The following is a 13,509-nucleotide window of genomic DNA, read 5'->3' as shown; positions in this document are numbered from 1 at the left end:
GGCTTGTTGCCAGGCCTCTGCAGAACTGAATAATATGCTGAGGAGGCAATTCACATGTTTGATTGAGGGGCATCTCCTAATAATTCCTGACTGCCTATAATTAAAGAGTTGTTGAAAAACAAATGCATTTCTCACTATTGACCTGTAGATTTAATTTCTATAGTATGCTGTTTACCTTGCTTTTCTGTGTGAATAAGTCTGTACTGATTCAGCCTTTGTCTTGGTTGCTTCATCTCACTTTGTGTCTGATTCTGCTGGTCAGTTTCAAAATGTTAACAGCAGGCATTTTGGCGGTAGTGACAACAGAACTTTATGCATCAATGTTTGAAAGGGAAAACATTCATTCAAATCACACTTATTGTATTGTTAAGCTTACATGTTTAATACAGCATTTTGTGCCCTGTCAGATAAAGTTAGAATGACATATGGAAGCAGTTCACAGATGCTGGTGATTGTGGCCTCCTTTTTTAATTTGCCAATTGAGTCAAACATAAAAAGACTATTTACGCTGTGGTTTCATAAATTATGCAGTTATAGTGTTAATATGAGCACCATCAGAGAAACTGGCTGTGAAGCGAAGAGTATTTTTCAGGTTTAAAAGATCTTGGAGAAATATTGGCTACACGTTCTGCTGATTAAATCGAGGTTTTACATGAATCATTAATTGTAAATATGTCTAATAGTTCAACTTAAGGCCTAAATGATTTATTCATACAAAGAGATTTTAGAAAAAACATACTTACGTTTAAGATGAAAACTTTTATTTTAAATGTTATTTTGGGAATATATTAATTAACCCCAATTAAATTTGAAAGAATATGATTAAAGTTTTTATGGATAGTGGTTTAATTTCAAAGCAGGACTAACACTGAAATACATATGTAAATACCCATCTGCAAAATAACAAACTTCTGTATGAAAGCCAAGGGTGTAGGAGAGGAGCCTAGAGGCCTGTAAAAATGGAAATTCACAAAAAATGCAGAACTCAGTTTTAGTCAGACCTCAATCTAATTTCCGAACCAACTTTCTTTTGAAACTAAAAACTTTGAATTCATTTATTTATCGGTGGGGAAACGTCGTGTTGAGAAATGTTATTTTGACAATATCATCAGATTCTCAATCACCTAAAAGCCCGGTGTCAATACTTAGTATAAAGCCCTTCTTTAACAGGACAGCAGTCAGTGTTCTACAACATTTCACAATGTTGGAGCATTCAGAGAGAAGGTTCTTTGAAAATTCCTTTTCGCACAGTCTCTTTAGGTCATCTGGAGTCCTGGCTCTCGTATGTTCTCTTCTTTTTAGCTCAACCCAGTTTGTATAAGATTTAGCTCTGGGGACTGAGAAAGCCTGAAGGAAATTGGTTTTGTCAGGCGAACCATATCTGTCTTTACCTGGGCTGTGATAAAACAAAGAGCAGTCCCACACAAAGCATATAAGAGACTCCCTCAGTTCTAAGCAGCAAGCCAGGGATGCCTAATCAACTCACAGGGATGCCAACTACTCCCTAACTGCATATGCATAAAACAAATAGAAAACACATTCATAGCACAACTGACAGATGAGTTATTTCTTCTGTTCCTCATTCACCCCGTGTTCTTATGCCACCTAGGCAACTGCCTATTTTGCTCATATTACAAACACTGATTATGCTACGAAAAGACACAACGATGACCAAGTTTCAGTTTATTGATAGAATCCACCATTATTTTAAATGAATCAGACAAATGTTTCTGTTTATAAAGCCATGCACTTGCATACAGAAAAGAAAGAGGTTCACACCATCAGATCCTTCACTTTTCCACATGGTCATCCTTTGTTTCACACCAAATTTACTTGGAGTGTCGCTGAAACACTCAATCTTAGCTCAATCTGACCATAGCACAGGGTTTCAGTTATAGCCCCAGTAGAGTTTAGTCATCTCTACATACAGTGTTGTGCCACTTCACCCTTAACAAGAGCTAGTTCCAAATTCAGTTCACTCAGCTTAAAATGAATAAATTCGTGTTCATATTTCAACAAACATTCTAAACTTAGTTCAGCTCTTTCTGTTGTTACATTTTGTAGATAGATAGATAGATAGATAGATAGATAGATAGATAGATAGATAGATAGATAGATAGATAGATAGATAGATAGATAGATAGATAGATAGATAGATAGATAGATAGATAGATAGATAGATAGATAGATAGATAGATAGATAGATAGATAGATAGATAGATAGATAGATAGATAGATAGATAGATAGATAGATAGATAGATAGATAGATAGATAGATAGATAGATAGATAGATAGATAGATAGATAGATAGATAGATAGATAGATAGATTAAACTAGGTAAGTCCTACTTATGCATCTTTGTGCATTTCAAGTAAAAATGAAAACAGTTGTTGTGTTTTCTGTCTCTTTTCACATCACTGCTATAATGTATTTACGATTTTTTACTCTGAGGTAATACCTTCTGCTATTCTAAACTGTGACTCCATGGTGATTGTACACAATAGCCTTTATGACCATGTTACATTCATCAGACAACTATACTGCACGTTGTACATCAACAGGACACAACTCTGTGTGATCCAGATATTCGATCACATATGAATACTGTTTCTCTCTGTGTCTTTAGCCAGACTCTGCAGCAGAAACTTCTGAAAGGCAACATCGCATGACTCAGGGATCAGCAACTCCAGCAGCAGGTCACAGATGCTGTAGATCAAATGCCTTTGAACAGGAACACAATCAGAAACAAACATTGACAACCTTTATAGACTTTCGTTTACACATTTTACTCAGTTTCTCAGTGTTGATCATAACATTGGCAGAATCATAGTGCTTTCCTAAATGCAGTTGACTCACTTGTTTATCTGATGGTCTTGTAAAGACTCCAGCATGGTCTCCAAGCTCAGCCTGTATTTCTCGCTACCCAACATATCAGCTATTAGCTCTGTGCAAGCATTAAAAGAAAACCTAAATATACCTTGAGCCTCCATTCAAATCACAACAGCTAAAGTCTAAACCCAGAAGCTTCTACAGACCAGGAAGCAGCTGCATTAGGCAGTCCAAACATCGCTCCTTGGTTTCCTTTTTTTCTGCAGCACTCTGCTCAGGCCGGGGTTGAGCAGGTAGGGTGCCACTCGGCCACACAGCTTCTTGCAAGACCTGAAGGTAAATCACCCAGCAGGGGGCGCTGGTTACGTGGGCCACACCAATGTCCAACCATCTGGGATGAAAATGAGTAGTTTAGATTAAAGGGTTCCTCTTTAAATAAGGTGTGGGCATTTTGCCAATTATTAATTATAAGCTAACAAAAAAAAATCCCTATTGAACAAAAAAATGTATACGGTAGGTATATTTTAAATCTAAGGAGAGAGATTGGAAAAGACCAGTTCTCTCATAGGCTGTGTTTAAAAATCTCTCAAAAACATATAGGACATAAAATATTTCAAGAAAAATAACTTTGATAGTTGTATCGTGTGCTAAAAAAAGCTTCCCACATATGGAGTCTAGTTTAAAAAAAAAAGAAAAAAATACTTGGAAAATGCATATTTATATATGTGTGAGGTGGTGTCTACAATAAGTACTAGGCAAAATCAGTTGGGGGAAAACAACAACCTTTCAATGAAGGTACCAAAGAGAAGTCTGATGGCCTTCTGGATGTTCTCAGTGCACAGCCAACTCCATTGATCTTTCATCAACAGGCACAAAATGTTCAAGGCAACATCTGCCACAGCTGTGTCTGCAGAGCGCACAAATAGACACCCAATAAATTAGATCAACATAACAACTTTAAATGTTTGAAACCAATTGTTTAAAGACTGCACAACAACTAGGCTAGATCTGGTCACTCAATGCAGTTCTAGTGCACCTTAGTGGAGATACTAAGTTACTACATGTTGCTTCTAAGGGAACACTGCAGTACAAAAAAAAAACTAGAGTGCCTTGCAAAAATATTCATAATCCTTTTTTGCAAATTATCAACACAAACTTCAATGGGTTTTATTGGACTGTTACATGATAAAGTAGGTTATAAACAAAGTAAGACATCCAATGAGCCAACGAACTTAACACATTCTTTAATAGGTTCAGTTCAGAAACAAGCTCAGCATCCTTCTCTCCTGCTCACAGCCAAACAGACATCAATCCACAGCTTTCCTGTCAGACCTCCATGTTTTATCTTCCACCTCAGCCATGGACCCTTCTGCTTCTCCATGTGTGGCTTTAACCAAATCAGATGATGGAGATTCTGCAGCACCTCTTCGACCTTAGCCTGACCCAGGAGAACGTTCCAGTGTTGTCAAAGATATTTTGTCATTTTCCGGTACCAAAGAAAACTCACCCATCAGTCCTCACTGACTATAGATCTGTTGCCCTGACATCCCACATCATGATGAAGTTCCTAGAGAGACTCCTGTTGGCCCACTTGAATAAGCAAACAATAAACCATCAGGACCCCCTTCAGTTTGCTTATCACTGTGGAGTTGGAGTTGAAGATGCCATCATACACCTGCTTCAACAAATCCACTGTCATCTGGACAAAGCCAGCAGCACTGTGAGGATCATGTTCTTTGATTTCTCCAGTGCATTTAATACAATCCAACCTGATTTGCTTTGTCAGAAACTCCAGAAGACTCAGGTGGAGGCCTCAACAATCTCCTGGATCAAAGACTACCTGACAAACAGACCACAGTTTGTGAGACGAAGGGTTGTGTGTCTAACCAGGTAGTCAGCAGCACAGGAGCACCACAGGGGACTGTACTCTCACCATTCCTTTTCACTCTGTACACCTCAGACTTCCAGTACAAGACAGACTCCTGTCATCTGCAGAAATACTCGGATGATTCTGCAGTCGTGGGGTGGATCAGAGATGGACAAGAAGCTGAGTACAGGAAGGTGGTGGACCACTTTGTGGCATGGTGTGGAAACAATCATCTAAATTTTCAACGTGAATAAAACAAAGGAGATGATTGTAGATTTTAAGAGAAACAGGATTGGGTCCAACACTATTTCCATCATGGGAGAAGGATTGGAGGTGGTGGAGGAGTATAAATATCTTGATGTTCACTTAGACAACAGACTGGAGTGCAGATGCAACTGTGAAGCCATCCACAAGAAGGGACATAGCAGACTGTACTTCTTAAAGAAGCTTAGGTCCTTCAGTGTTTGCATCAAGATGCTGCATATCTTCTCTAAGTCTGTTGTGGAAAGTGTGATCTCTTCTGCCATCATCTGTTGGGGAAGCAGCATCAGAGCCAGGGACCTAAAAAAGCTAAAAAAGCTGATAAACAAGGCTGGCTCAGTTCTGGGGACTCCTCTGGAACCTCTGGAGATCCTTGTGCAGAGAAGGATTCTTCATAAAATGAAGAACATTATGGAGAACCCTGAGGATCCTCTCCATGAGACTGTCCTACAACAACAGAGTTTATTTAGTCAGAGGCTTCTTCAGATCGGCTGTAAGACAGACTGCTACAGGAGATCCTTTCTGTCCACAGCCATCAGCATCTACAACGACTCTTTGAAGAAAATATGATCTACAACATTTAATTTTCCTTTGGGATTATTAAAGTATTTTTGAATTTGAATATTTTTAAACAGGAAGAAACATGATTATAGCTATTTCTCAAATAAAAATCTCAAAAGTGTGGCATGCATTCATATACAGCCCCCTCTATGCAATTACTCCTGAATAAAGATCAAGTGAAACTAACTATTTTCAGAAGTAAATTAATTAGTAAGCAGAGTCAGAGTCCATCTGTGGTTTGTTTGAGGTACTTTACTTTTTCTTTGCAAAATAGCCCCAGCTCAGTAGGACCTTCTGAATGGAGAGCAATTTTCAATATACGTTTTAAGTCCTGCCACAGATTTTGAATTTGACTTAGGTCTGGACTTTGAGCAGGCCATTCAAAAATTTTAATATACTTTTATAGAAGGGCTGCATGGTGGCGCAGTTGGTAGCACTGTTGCCTTGCAGCAAGAAGGTCCTGGGTTCAATTCCCAACCAGGGGTCTTTCTGCATGGAGTTTGCATGTTCTCCCCATGCATGCATGGGTTCTCACCAGGTACTCCAGCTTCCTCCCACAGTCCAAAGACATGCCTGTTAGGTTAATTGGTCACTCTAAATTGTCCTTAGGTGTATGAATGAGTGTGTGCTTGGTTGTTTGTGTGTTGCCCTGTGATGGACTGGCAACCTGTCCAGGGTGTACCCTGCCTCTTGCCCATAGACTGCTGGAAATAGGCACCAGCTCCCCTGTGACCCACTATGGAATAAGCGGTAGAAAATGACTGACTGACTTTTATAGAAATCAATCCATTTTAGATCTGATTTTACGTTTATGGTCGCTGTCCTGTTGGAGGCTAAACTTCCAGCAGGGCAGTAAAGTATCTTGCAGCAGGTTTTCGTCCAGGATTATGCTCTAATTAGCAGCATTGATCTTCCCATCAACTCTGACCAGCTTCAATGTTCTGAAGAAAAGCAGGCCCACAGCCTGATGCTGGTGTGGTCAAGGTAATGTGCGGTGTTAGTTTTCCACCACACACTAATTTGACCAGAAAACATTTTTACATGTTTGCTGTGTTTCCTACAGCTTGCAGCAAACTGTAGATACTACTCATGGGTTTCGTTCAACAATGGATTTCTGAATCCTTCTTCTAAAAATGGCATATTTGAGTAGCAAGACAACTGAATATTTTTGGAAGGCACTGTATCATTATCCCAACCTGTCCCATGAGTTTTCCCTGATATTTTCTTGTCTTTGGCTTGCAGCTCATAGCTCTGCTTGGTTGTTTCTCTTACATCTGGCCCACACAGAAGTCTTTCCTGCTCTCTGACGAAGCTCTCCAAGCCATACAGTGACATGCCATTGAGCACCTGAATAGTCACAACAAATTGATTATTTGGAAAGAATATGCCAATACTTTTACTTGTGTGCTTGGACTACACATTTAGAAAATGTGTTGAGAGTGTTATCTCACAGAGCTGCCTTCACTGAAGCAGTATGACACTTTAGGATGGAGATCTGGTATATTTAGGGATGTAGAAATTTTACTTGGGAAAAGCCTCCTGAGGCACAAAATAAAAAGAAAAAACGAACAAAATAACCTAAAATAACTTAACAAATAATAATAACTTAACCAAAAAATATATTCCTTTTTTTTTTTTTAAACAAAAGGATTACTCCACACCACTAAACAAACAGAGGGTCACCTGTACTTTCTGTAGTCCATCGTTCTCCCGTCAGCATCCCCCTCAATGTCCTCGGTTGGACTGAGAAGCTCCGGATGAGGGAAAGCTGTCCTCAGAGTATCTAAAGCATTTTCCATCATCTTCAATCACAAGTTTGAGAAGACACATAAAATATAAACACTGTTTAGAAAGCTCCAAATCTGATTACGTTAGTCTATTTTTAGCTACCTTATCAATTCTTGACTTTGTTAATGGCTTGCTTCCAAAATAAGTGCAGACATCTGAGTTGATAGCCAGGAACTCCTGCATGTCTTCACTGTTTGCTGTCTCAGGATTGCTGCTTAAGTGCTACAGAAAATACGCAGAAAAAACGTAGCCCCACTTCAAGAGCACATGAATACTACTTTATCCATATTAAAGTAATACATCTTAAACCTACCTTCAGGAAGGCATCCAGCTGACTTTTACGAGCTTCAGCTTTCTCACTTTCCTGGCTGCCAAAGGGAAGGTCAGTGAATATTTTCTTTGGGCCTTTGACATCTGAGAGCATACCATGTACAGACAATGATGCATGTCCATTGGAATAATAAGATTTATTTGACATGAGAGCAATTTCCTTTTACTTTTGATTAGCTTCTTGAGCTCCGGCCTCTCCTCTAAGCGTGCTTGCAGGTTGAGGAACTCACTGTGTCTGCGGTCGACAGCACGACAGACTGCCGGAGATGCAGCAGCACCATCAGCCACCATCTCAAACTTTAAAACAAAGATGAGTTTTAGTTTTGACCTGGTTATGTGGAATGTTCAAAGTGAGGTTATTACTATTTTTGTCAAATAATAAGAGTAAGGTGGTATTAAAAAGTGAGGATTGGGCAACAGACATATCCCTGAAAACAGGTAGCAAATAAGTCTATGCAAGGTGGCACGTGTTTTAAATGCATAGGATGTTTCTCCAGCAGGGTGCTGTAGATCTTACAACAATAGTCTCGGTAACTTATAAAGCACTATTAACTGTCCTCCTAATCATGAACTGTGATTTCTTCGGATCATATGCTTCCAGCTGGGATGGTTTCTATCATAGAATGAAGGAGGTCATATTTCTTCAAGAACTTCTGACGATAAAGATCCGATAGGGCTTTTTACAATAGCATTAAGCATGGTGCAAGAGCTAGAGACAAAAATATGAATACTAAAGTATAAGAAACATTAAAAGGTGATTGATCAGTTCCTACGATGCCACCAGGTTTTTGATATATCACAGAGGTTGCCAAAGTTTTTACTTCAAACGTTTGTCCAGTCTGTTTATTGTAAAGAGGACTACTTGTTGAGCACTAAAAAGCAACTCGCACACTGCAGACACAGCCATGATGGTGTGTTTAATTTGTACTCAGAAATCAGATCTTTCTTCAGACAATGGCATAGAAGGCCCAGGAATTCCAACTTGCAAAGTCAAAGAAGCCCTAGCCACCCTGACTTCAATATCCAAAAAGGTTGCTGTGCATATAAATTATAGTCAAAGTAATAAATTGTTCTCACTTCTGACAGGTTGCAGTAAACCAGGAGCACACAGAGTACAAACTCTATTTTCTACCGTGATACAATCAATAAAAGTGAGATAAATACATGTATGTGTTGCTGATAGTAGTTAGCTTGGTCTAAAATTGTAACATTCTTGAACAGCTCACATCTGATGATTGGTTTTGCTTTTTGTGTGTTACACACTGATGTACACAAGCTCCTCCTTTGCTACTTCACTAAAGGAGACTGAGAATAGGCACAAGAATATGAGTGCAAGGGAGTAAAATGTGGTGCTTAAGCGACATGTCAACATCACATTAAGTCACACTGTCATCACTGCCCTCATGTATTTGCCTTGAACACAGCAGTCTAAGTGGGACAAGCTTCATTTGAGTTGCTGGCAACTCAAAAATGCAAAATGACCAGTCTGTGGCAAAGAAATGCTGCAACATTTGAAAGCACTATTCTGATGAGAAACACAACAAAGCAAAGTGCAATATTTGCCTGAAAAATAAGTCATCAAACAAAATGTATTAACATTTAAAAGCGCCTTTTTCATTTGTCATGTTGTAGTAGTGACGACCCAAATGCAGTGAGCCAGGCAGGTGAGATCGAAGCTGAGCGTGTTTAAAAAACAAGAACTTAAAGACAAAGAAGAGAGACGTCTGACAGGAACAACAAAACAATGGTGAGAGGAACAATGGAAAAGGGGCGTGGGAGACATCTGACAAGGAGGTAAAGAAACTGACAGGCTTTCAAAAGAAATAAACGCAGAGGGATCTAACAGGACGCATAAGGATAAAACTAAACCAAAGACTTACACTAAAATGGAAATCAAAGCCAATACAGGGAATAGAACACATGAAACAACTAAGAATTTCAACACAAAGAAATAACTTGAGTTTTGGACACTGTGAGTGGAAGAAACCAAAATAATAATAACAAACCCAAAATCATCCAAATATTAAACCAAAGTAACAAACACATTGCAAAGACCCATGAATCATGACAGCATCGCACATTTATCTACAGGCTTATCAACACTGGGTGAGAGGTGGGAGTACACCCTGGACAGATGTCTGGTGCATCACAGGGCAACACCCAAAATATCCACACACTCACCTCTAGAGGCAATTTAGAGAGACCAACTGATCTAACATGCATATTTGTAGACTGTGGGAGGACGCTGGAATACCCAGAGAGAACCCACACTTGCATCGGGAGACGATGGAAACTTCATGCAGAAAGTGCTCGCGAAAGTGTTGCCCAATCCACATATATCGAATAAAATGATTGTAAAAAAAATAAAAATAACACTCATCTTTGGCTTGGTCACTAAAAACAGGAATATGTAATGGTTTTTAACTAGCAACTAGAATCACTCAACTGTGAGGCCATTCACTGACTCAAGTTCCAACTTCTGAGACAAACTGAATCTACCATGAGTGTCTTGAATCTCCATCATGGCAGTAATAGTTACAAATATGTAATGATATAATATAAATGAGTCAAACAGTTAGTAAAAGCACCTTTATAGTGTAGAGTGTGCAGGGATGTGTGCCTGTGTTTCGCTGCTCCTTCACGTTGACTGTAGCGGAAATCTGCACGTTCTGAATTCTGAATGAAGTTGTATTCGGGCTGCTAGAGGCATCAAAGTTGTATGGGGTCAGACAAAGCTTTCTTCGGGGGCAAGCTGGGGATTTCTCTTGTGAAATGCCTGCTGGCCACTGGGAGTCTTTGGGTTCAACCTTCAATCCAAGATTTCTCAGTGATCGAAAACAACCAAAGGCTTCTCCATCGTTTACAGGGAGAAGGTTGCAGAGGTTGGTGTTGGGAGCACAGTCACAAACACCTCCTGTTAGGTCATCGTCTGAGTCTGATTGAATAAGCGGGTCACCAGAAACTATTTTGGACTCTGATGACTGAGAAAACTGGCCTGAAGTGAGTGAACAGCAGTTCAACTTAGATGGTGTGTTTAAACTTGCTTGGTAACTGGATGTTTGTCCGGCAGATGTCAGGCTGACTAGACTGCTTTGAGACGGGTCCGATCCAGAGACTGCACTCTCGCTCTGAGACTTATCTACATCATCAGAGGTGTATTTGCAGCTGAAAACAGCCTGATCAGAGATAGACAATGACTTGCAGGTAGTCCAGGACTCCTGCTGTTCATGACATTTGTACAGTGCATCGACAGAGGGGTCATCCACAATAATATCTTGTGCTTCTCTGGTTCTGGTGAATATGTCCACAATGGTCTGATTGAGCCAGTCTGGATCGGAAACCCTCTTTATTAATGGTAACAGCACATTGCAGGTGATGAGCTCTGTCACCATGCAACCTCCAGTCCTGGTTTCCATCTGAGGATATGGGACAAGAACATGCAACACAAGTTTAACCAGAGCTCTGGAGTAATTGAGCTCAGTGGTTGAATTGCTCACAGCCAGATGAGGTGACTCGACTTTACTATAGAGCTGCCACAGGCCACTGCTCTCTTTCTGTGCAGACTGGATCTGCCTTACAGTCATGTAGCTCTGCAGGTGACAGCCATACAGCTCTAGCAGCCGCTGAGCCAGAGCTTTCCTGTCCACTCGCCGTGCACGTTCCTTCAGTTCCATCACAGACTCCAGCATTGAGTGACACACCACTTGTTCAAACTCTCCTTCCACCTCAGGAAGCAGAGTTCGATACCACGAAGACACAAAGTCACGTACTGCTTTGTGGACAGCACAGTGAATCTCATGGTTTAGCCTCCACTCATGCTCAGGGGAACATACAGGAGGGTTAACTTTCCCCTGGGGCAAAAAATGTTCCAAATGTAAGAAACTGTTAGCATCCAGGGCAGCACGGGACCCAAGCCAACCGCCGAGAACCACCAAAAGACTGGTGAAGATACAGAGCAGCCATACATTCACCAGGAGATGGAATAGGATGAGCCATGCCAGTACAGCGCCGAATCCTAACAGCCTCCGCTGGCCGAATAACTCTGACAAAGTCCAGTGAATGGAGCTCTTTGAGGAAGGCATCACTGATATATGGTAGAAGACGTCCTGTTGAAAGCAAAGCATTATTTTTTCTGAATAAGAAATCATTAAAGTGAAAACTTAATACATTATATTATTGACTCCAGTCTTTTTTTTTTTTTTTACAATTTTCAGATGAAAGCTAAGTTATGTAGGCCCGGGTTAGTTACTGGTACTGATTTCGACTGCAACAATTAAAATAGCACAGTTACAATTTGGTGTAAATAACATAAAAGCATGGAGTTGACTGTCCTCCAAAGGCCTCCAGTCACTAGGTCTCAAGCTAACAAAGCAGCTTTGACATGTGGTTAAATCTATGCCAGCTGTAATGCCAGGCCAAATGTCATTAAATTAGACACATATATATATGTGTGTGTGTGTGTGTGTGTGTGTGTGTGTGTGTGTGTGTGTGTGTGTATAACTCATATCTAAAGCCACCACTGAATTCATCATTTTATGTATAGAAATGTCAAAATGATGGCTACATTAAAAATACATAAGAGAACTAGACAAAGCAAACATGTTTGTTTAGAACGTAGTGACGTGGAAATGTTTTACACAGAGAGGATTATTAAAATGTTGTTATCAGTTAATGTTGAACATCAGCAGTATTATCAATACGGTTATTCTCATACAACTAGTAAAATGAGGTGAAACTGAGAAAATTTGACTTTGCTGTGTTTAAAAAACAGTAACTATGATCTACAAAACATTAAATCCCTTATCCTTATGAACAATTAGGAAAACCAACAAAACGAGTGCATTCAATTTGGAAGGTAAAATAATTGCAGAAGTAACACCAGTAGCATAGTTTTAAGTTCACCATTTATCCTAAAAAATCTATTTAGTTTAACATTCCAGCTTTCCCATTCAGATATTCATTGTTAATCAAAAGTAAGTCCATTATAAATACTTCCAGGTTTATGTTGTTCAAGCATCTGTTGCCTATACTTGCTTTTGTCTTATATACATTAGTAAAAGTTTATGGTTTGATGCACGAATACAGTTCAACCTGTGAGCTAATACGCATATGTTGCTGCAATGTTTACAGTCACTGGAGTCAATATAAAAACTGGTATCACCTGTAGGCTACCAAGCAACAAACTAGGTCAGGAGTGTTAAGACAACACCCCACTAACTTGTAGAACATTCATTTTAAAATTTTAAAACTAAATACAATACAGGACATTAAAGACATAATATTACAGCTGAAAAATATAGAATTACAGTACCTGATATGTTACTGGGCTATTATTAACTGGAGAACTGTCCTCCTTCTCCTCCTGTAGCTTTCGGGACATGCTTTAATCCTGCAGCAAAGATTATCTGGATAGAAACATGCTGCCCATATGGACAGCTTACTGGCTGCGAGAAGTTACTGACACCTCACTTCTCTGTTTATACAGAGGCGTCCACACCATAAAACAACAAAATTATTTGTAGGACAAAAAAGAAAATCAATATATCCTACCATTTATAGAACATGGGCAATTCTGTATTATCTTTGTGAGAAAAGACAAAGTAAAACTATAAATTGCATGTTTCACTTCAACAGCCTGGCAGCACAGCAAATAGTTAATTGCCGGAGTAAAGTATTATATAACTACTGACTGCTGTTGCAATCCTGCAACATATGACACAAATCCAGAACCAAAATATTATGGAGGTTTCATGTTCTTGGGTCGTTTGAAGTCCCCAGTCTTATAGTTTCTGATGTTTGTCTATAAACTGCTATGGAAGATAATATTCTTCCTCCACACATAGCAGCTCAACAGCACTCCGTGCCTTTGTTG

General features: G+C 39.6%; 1 protein-coding gene across 1 annotated transcript; it reads right to left on the bottom strand.

Annotated features, from left to right (window-relative positions):
• Window positions 1-2,226: 2,226 nt before the first annotated feature.
• snx19a (sorting nexin 19a) lies at window positions 2,227-13,029 on the bottom strand. The gene is made up of 12 exons (XM_047378574.1): window positions 12,949-13,029; window positions 10,226-11,743; window positions 7,805-7,934; window positions 7,621-7,721; window positions 7,410-7,529; window positions 7,203-7,321; window positions 6,971-7,058; window positions 6,716-6,866; window positions 3,614-3,737; window positions 3,037-3,221; window positions 2,858-2,945; window positions 2,227-2,722 (listed from the first exon to the last, which is right to left on the bottom strand). The coding sequence occupies exons 1-12, from the start codon at window positions 13,015-13,017 to the stop codon at window positions 2,593-2,595; spliced, it is 2,823 nt and encodes a 940-aa protein (XP_047234530.1). The 5' UTR covers window positions 13,018-13,029; the 3' UTR covers window positions 2,227-2,592.
• Between the last annotated feature and the right edge of the window lie 480 nt (window positions 13,030-13,509).

Source organism: Girardinichthys multiradiatus, chromosome 11 (genome assembly GCF_021462225.1).
Source record: "Girardinichthys multiradiatus isolate DD_20200921_A chromosome 11, DD_fGirMul_XY1, whole genome shotgun sequence".
Classification (NCBI taxonomy): domain Eukaryota; kingdom Metazoa; phylum Chordata; class Actinopteri; order Cyprinodontiformes; family Goodeidae; genus Girardinichthys; species Girardinichthys multiradiatus.
This window is presented reverse-complemented; position numbering and strand designations above follow the sequence as displayed.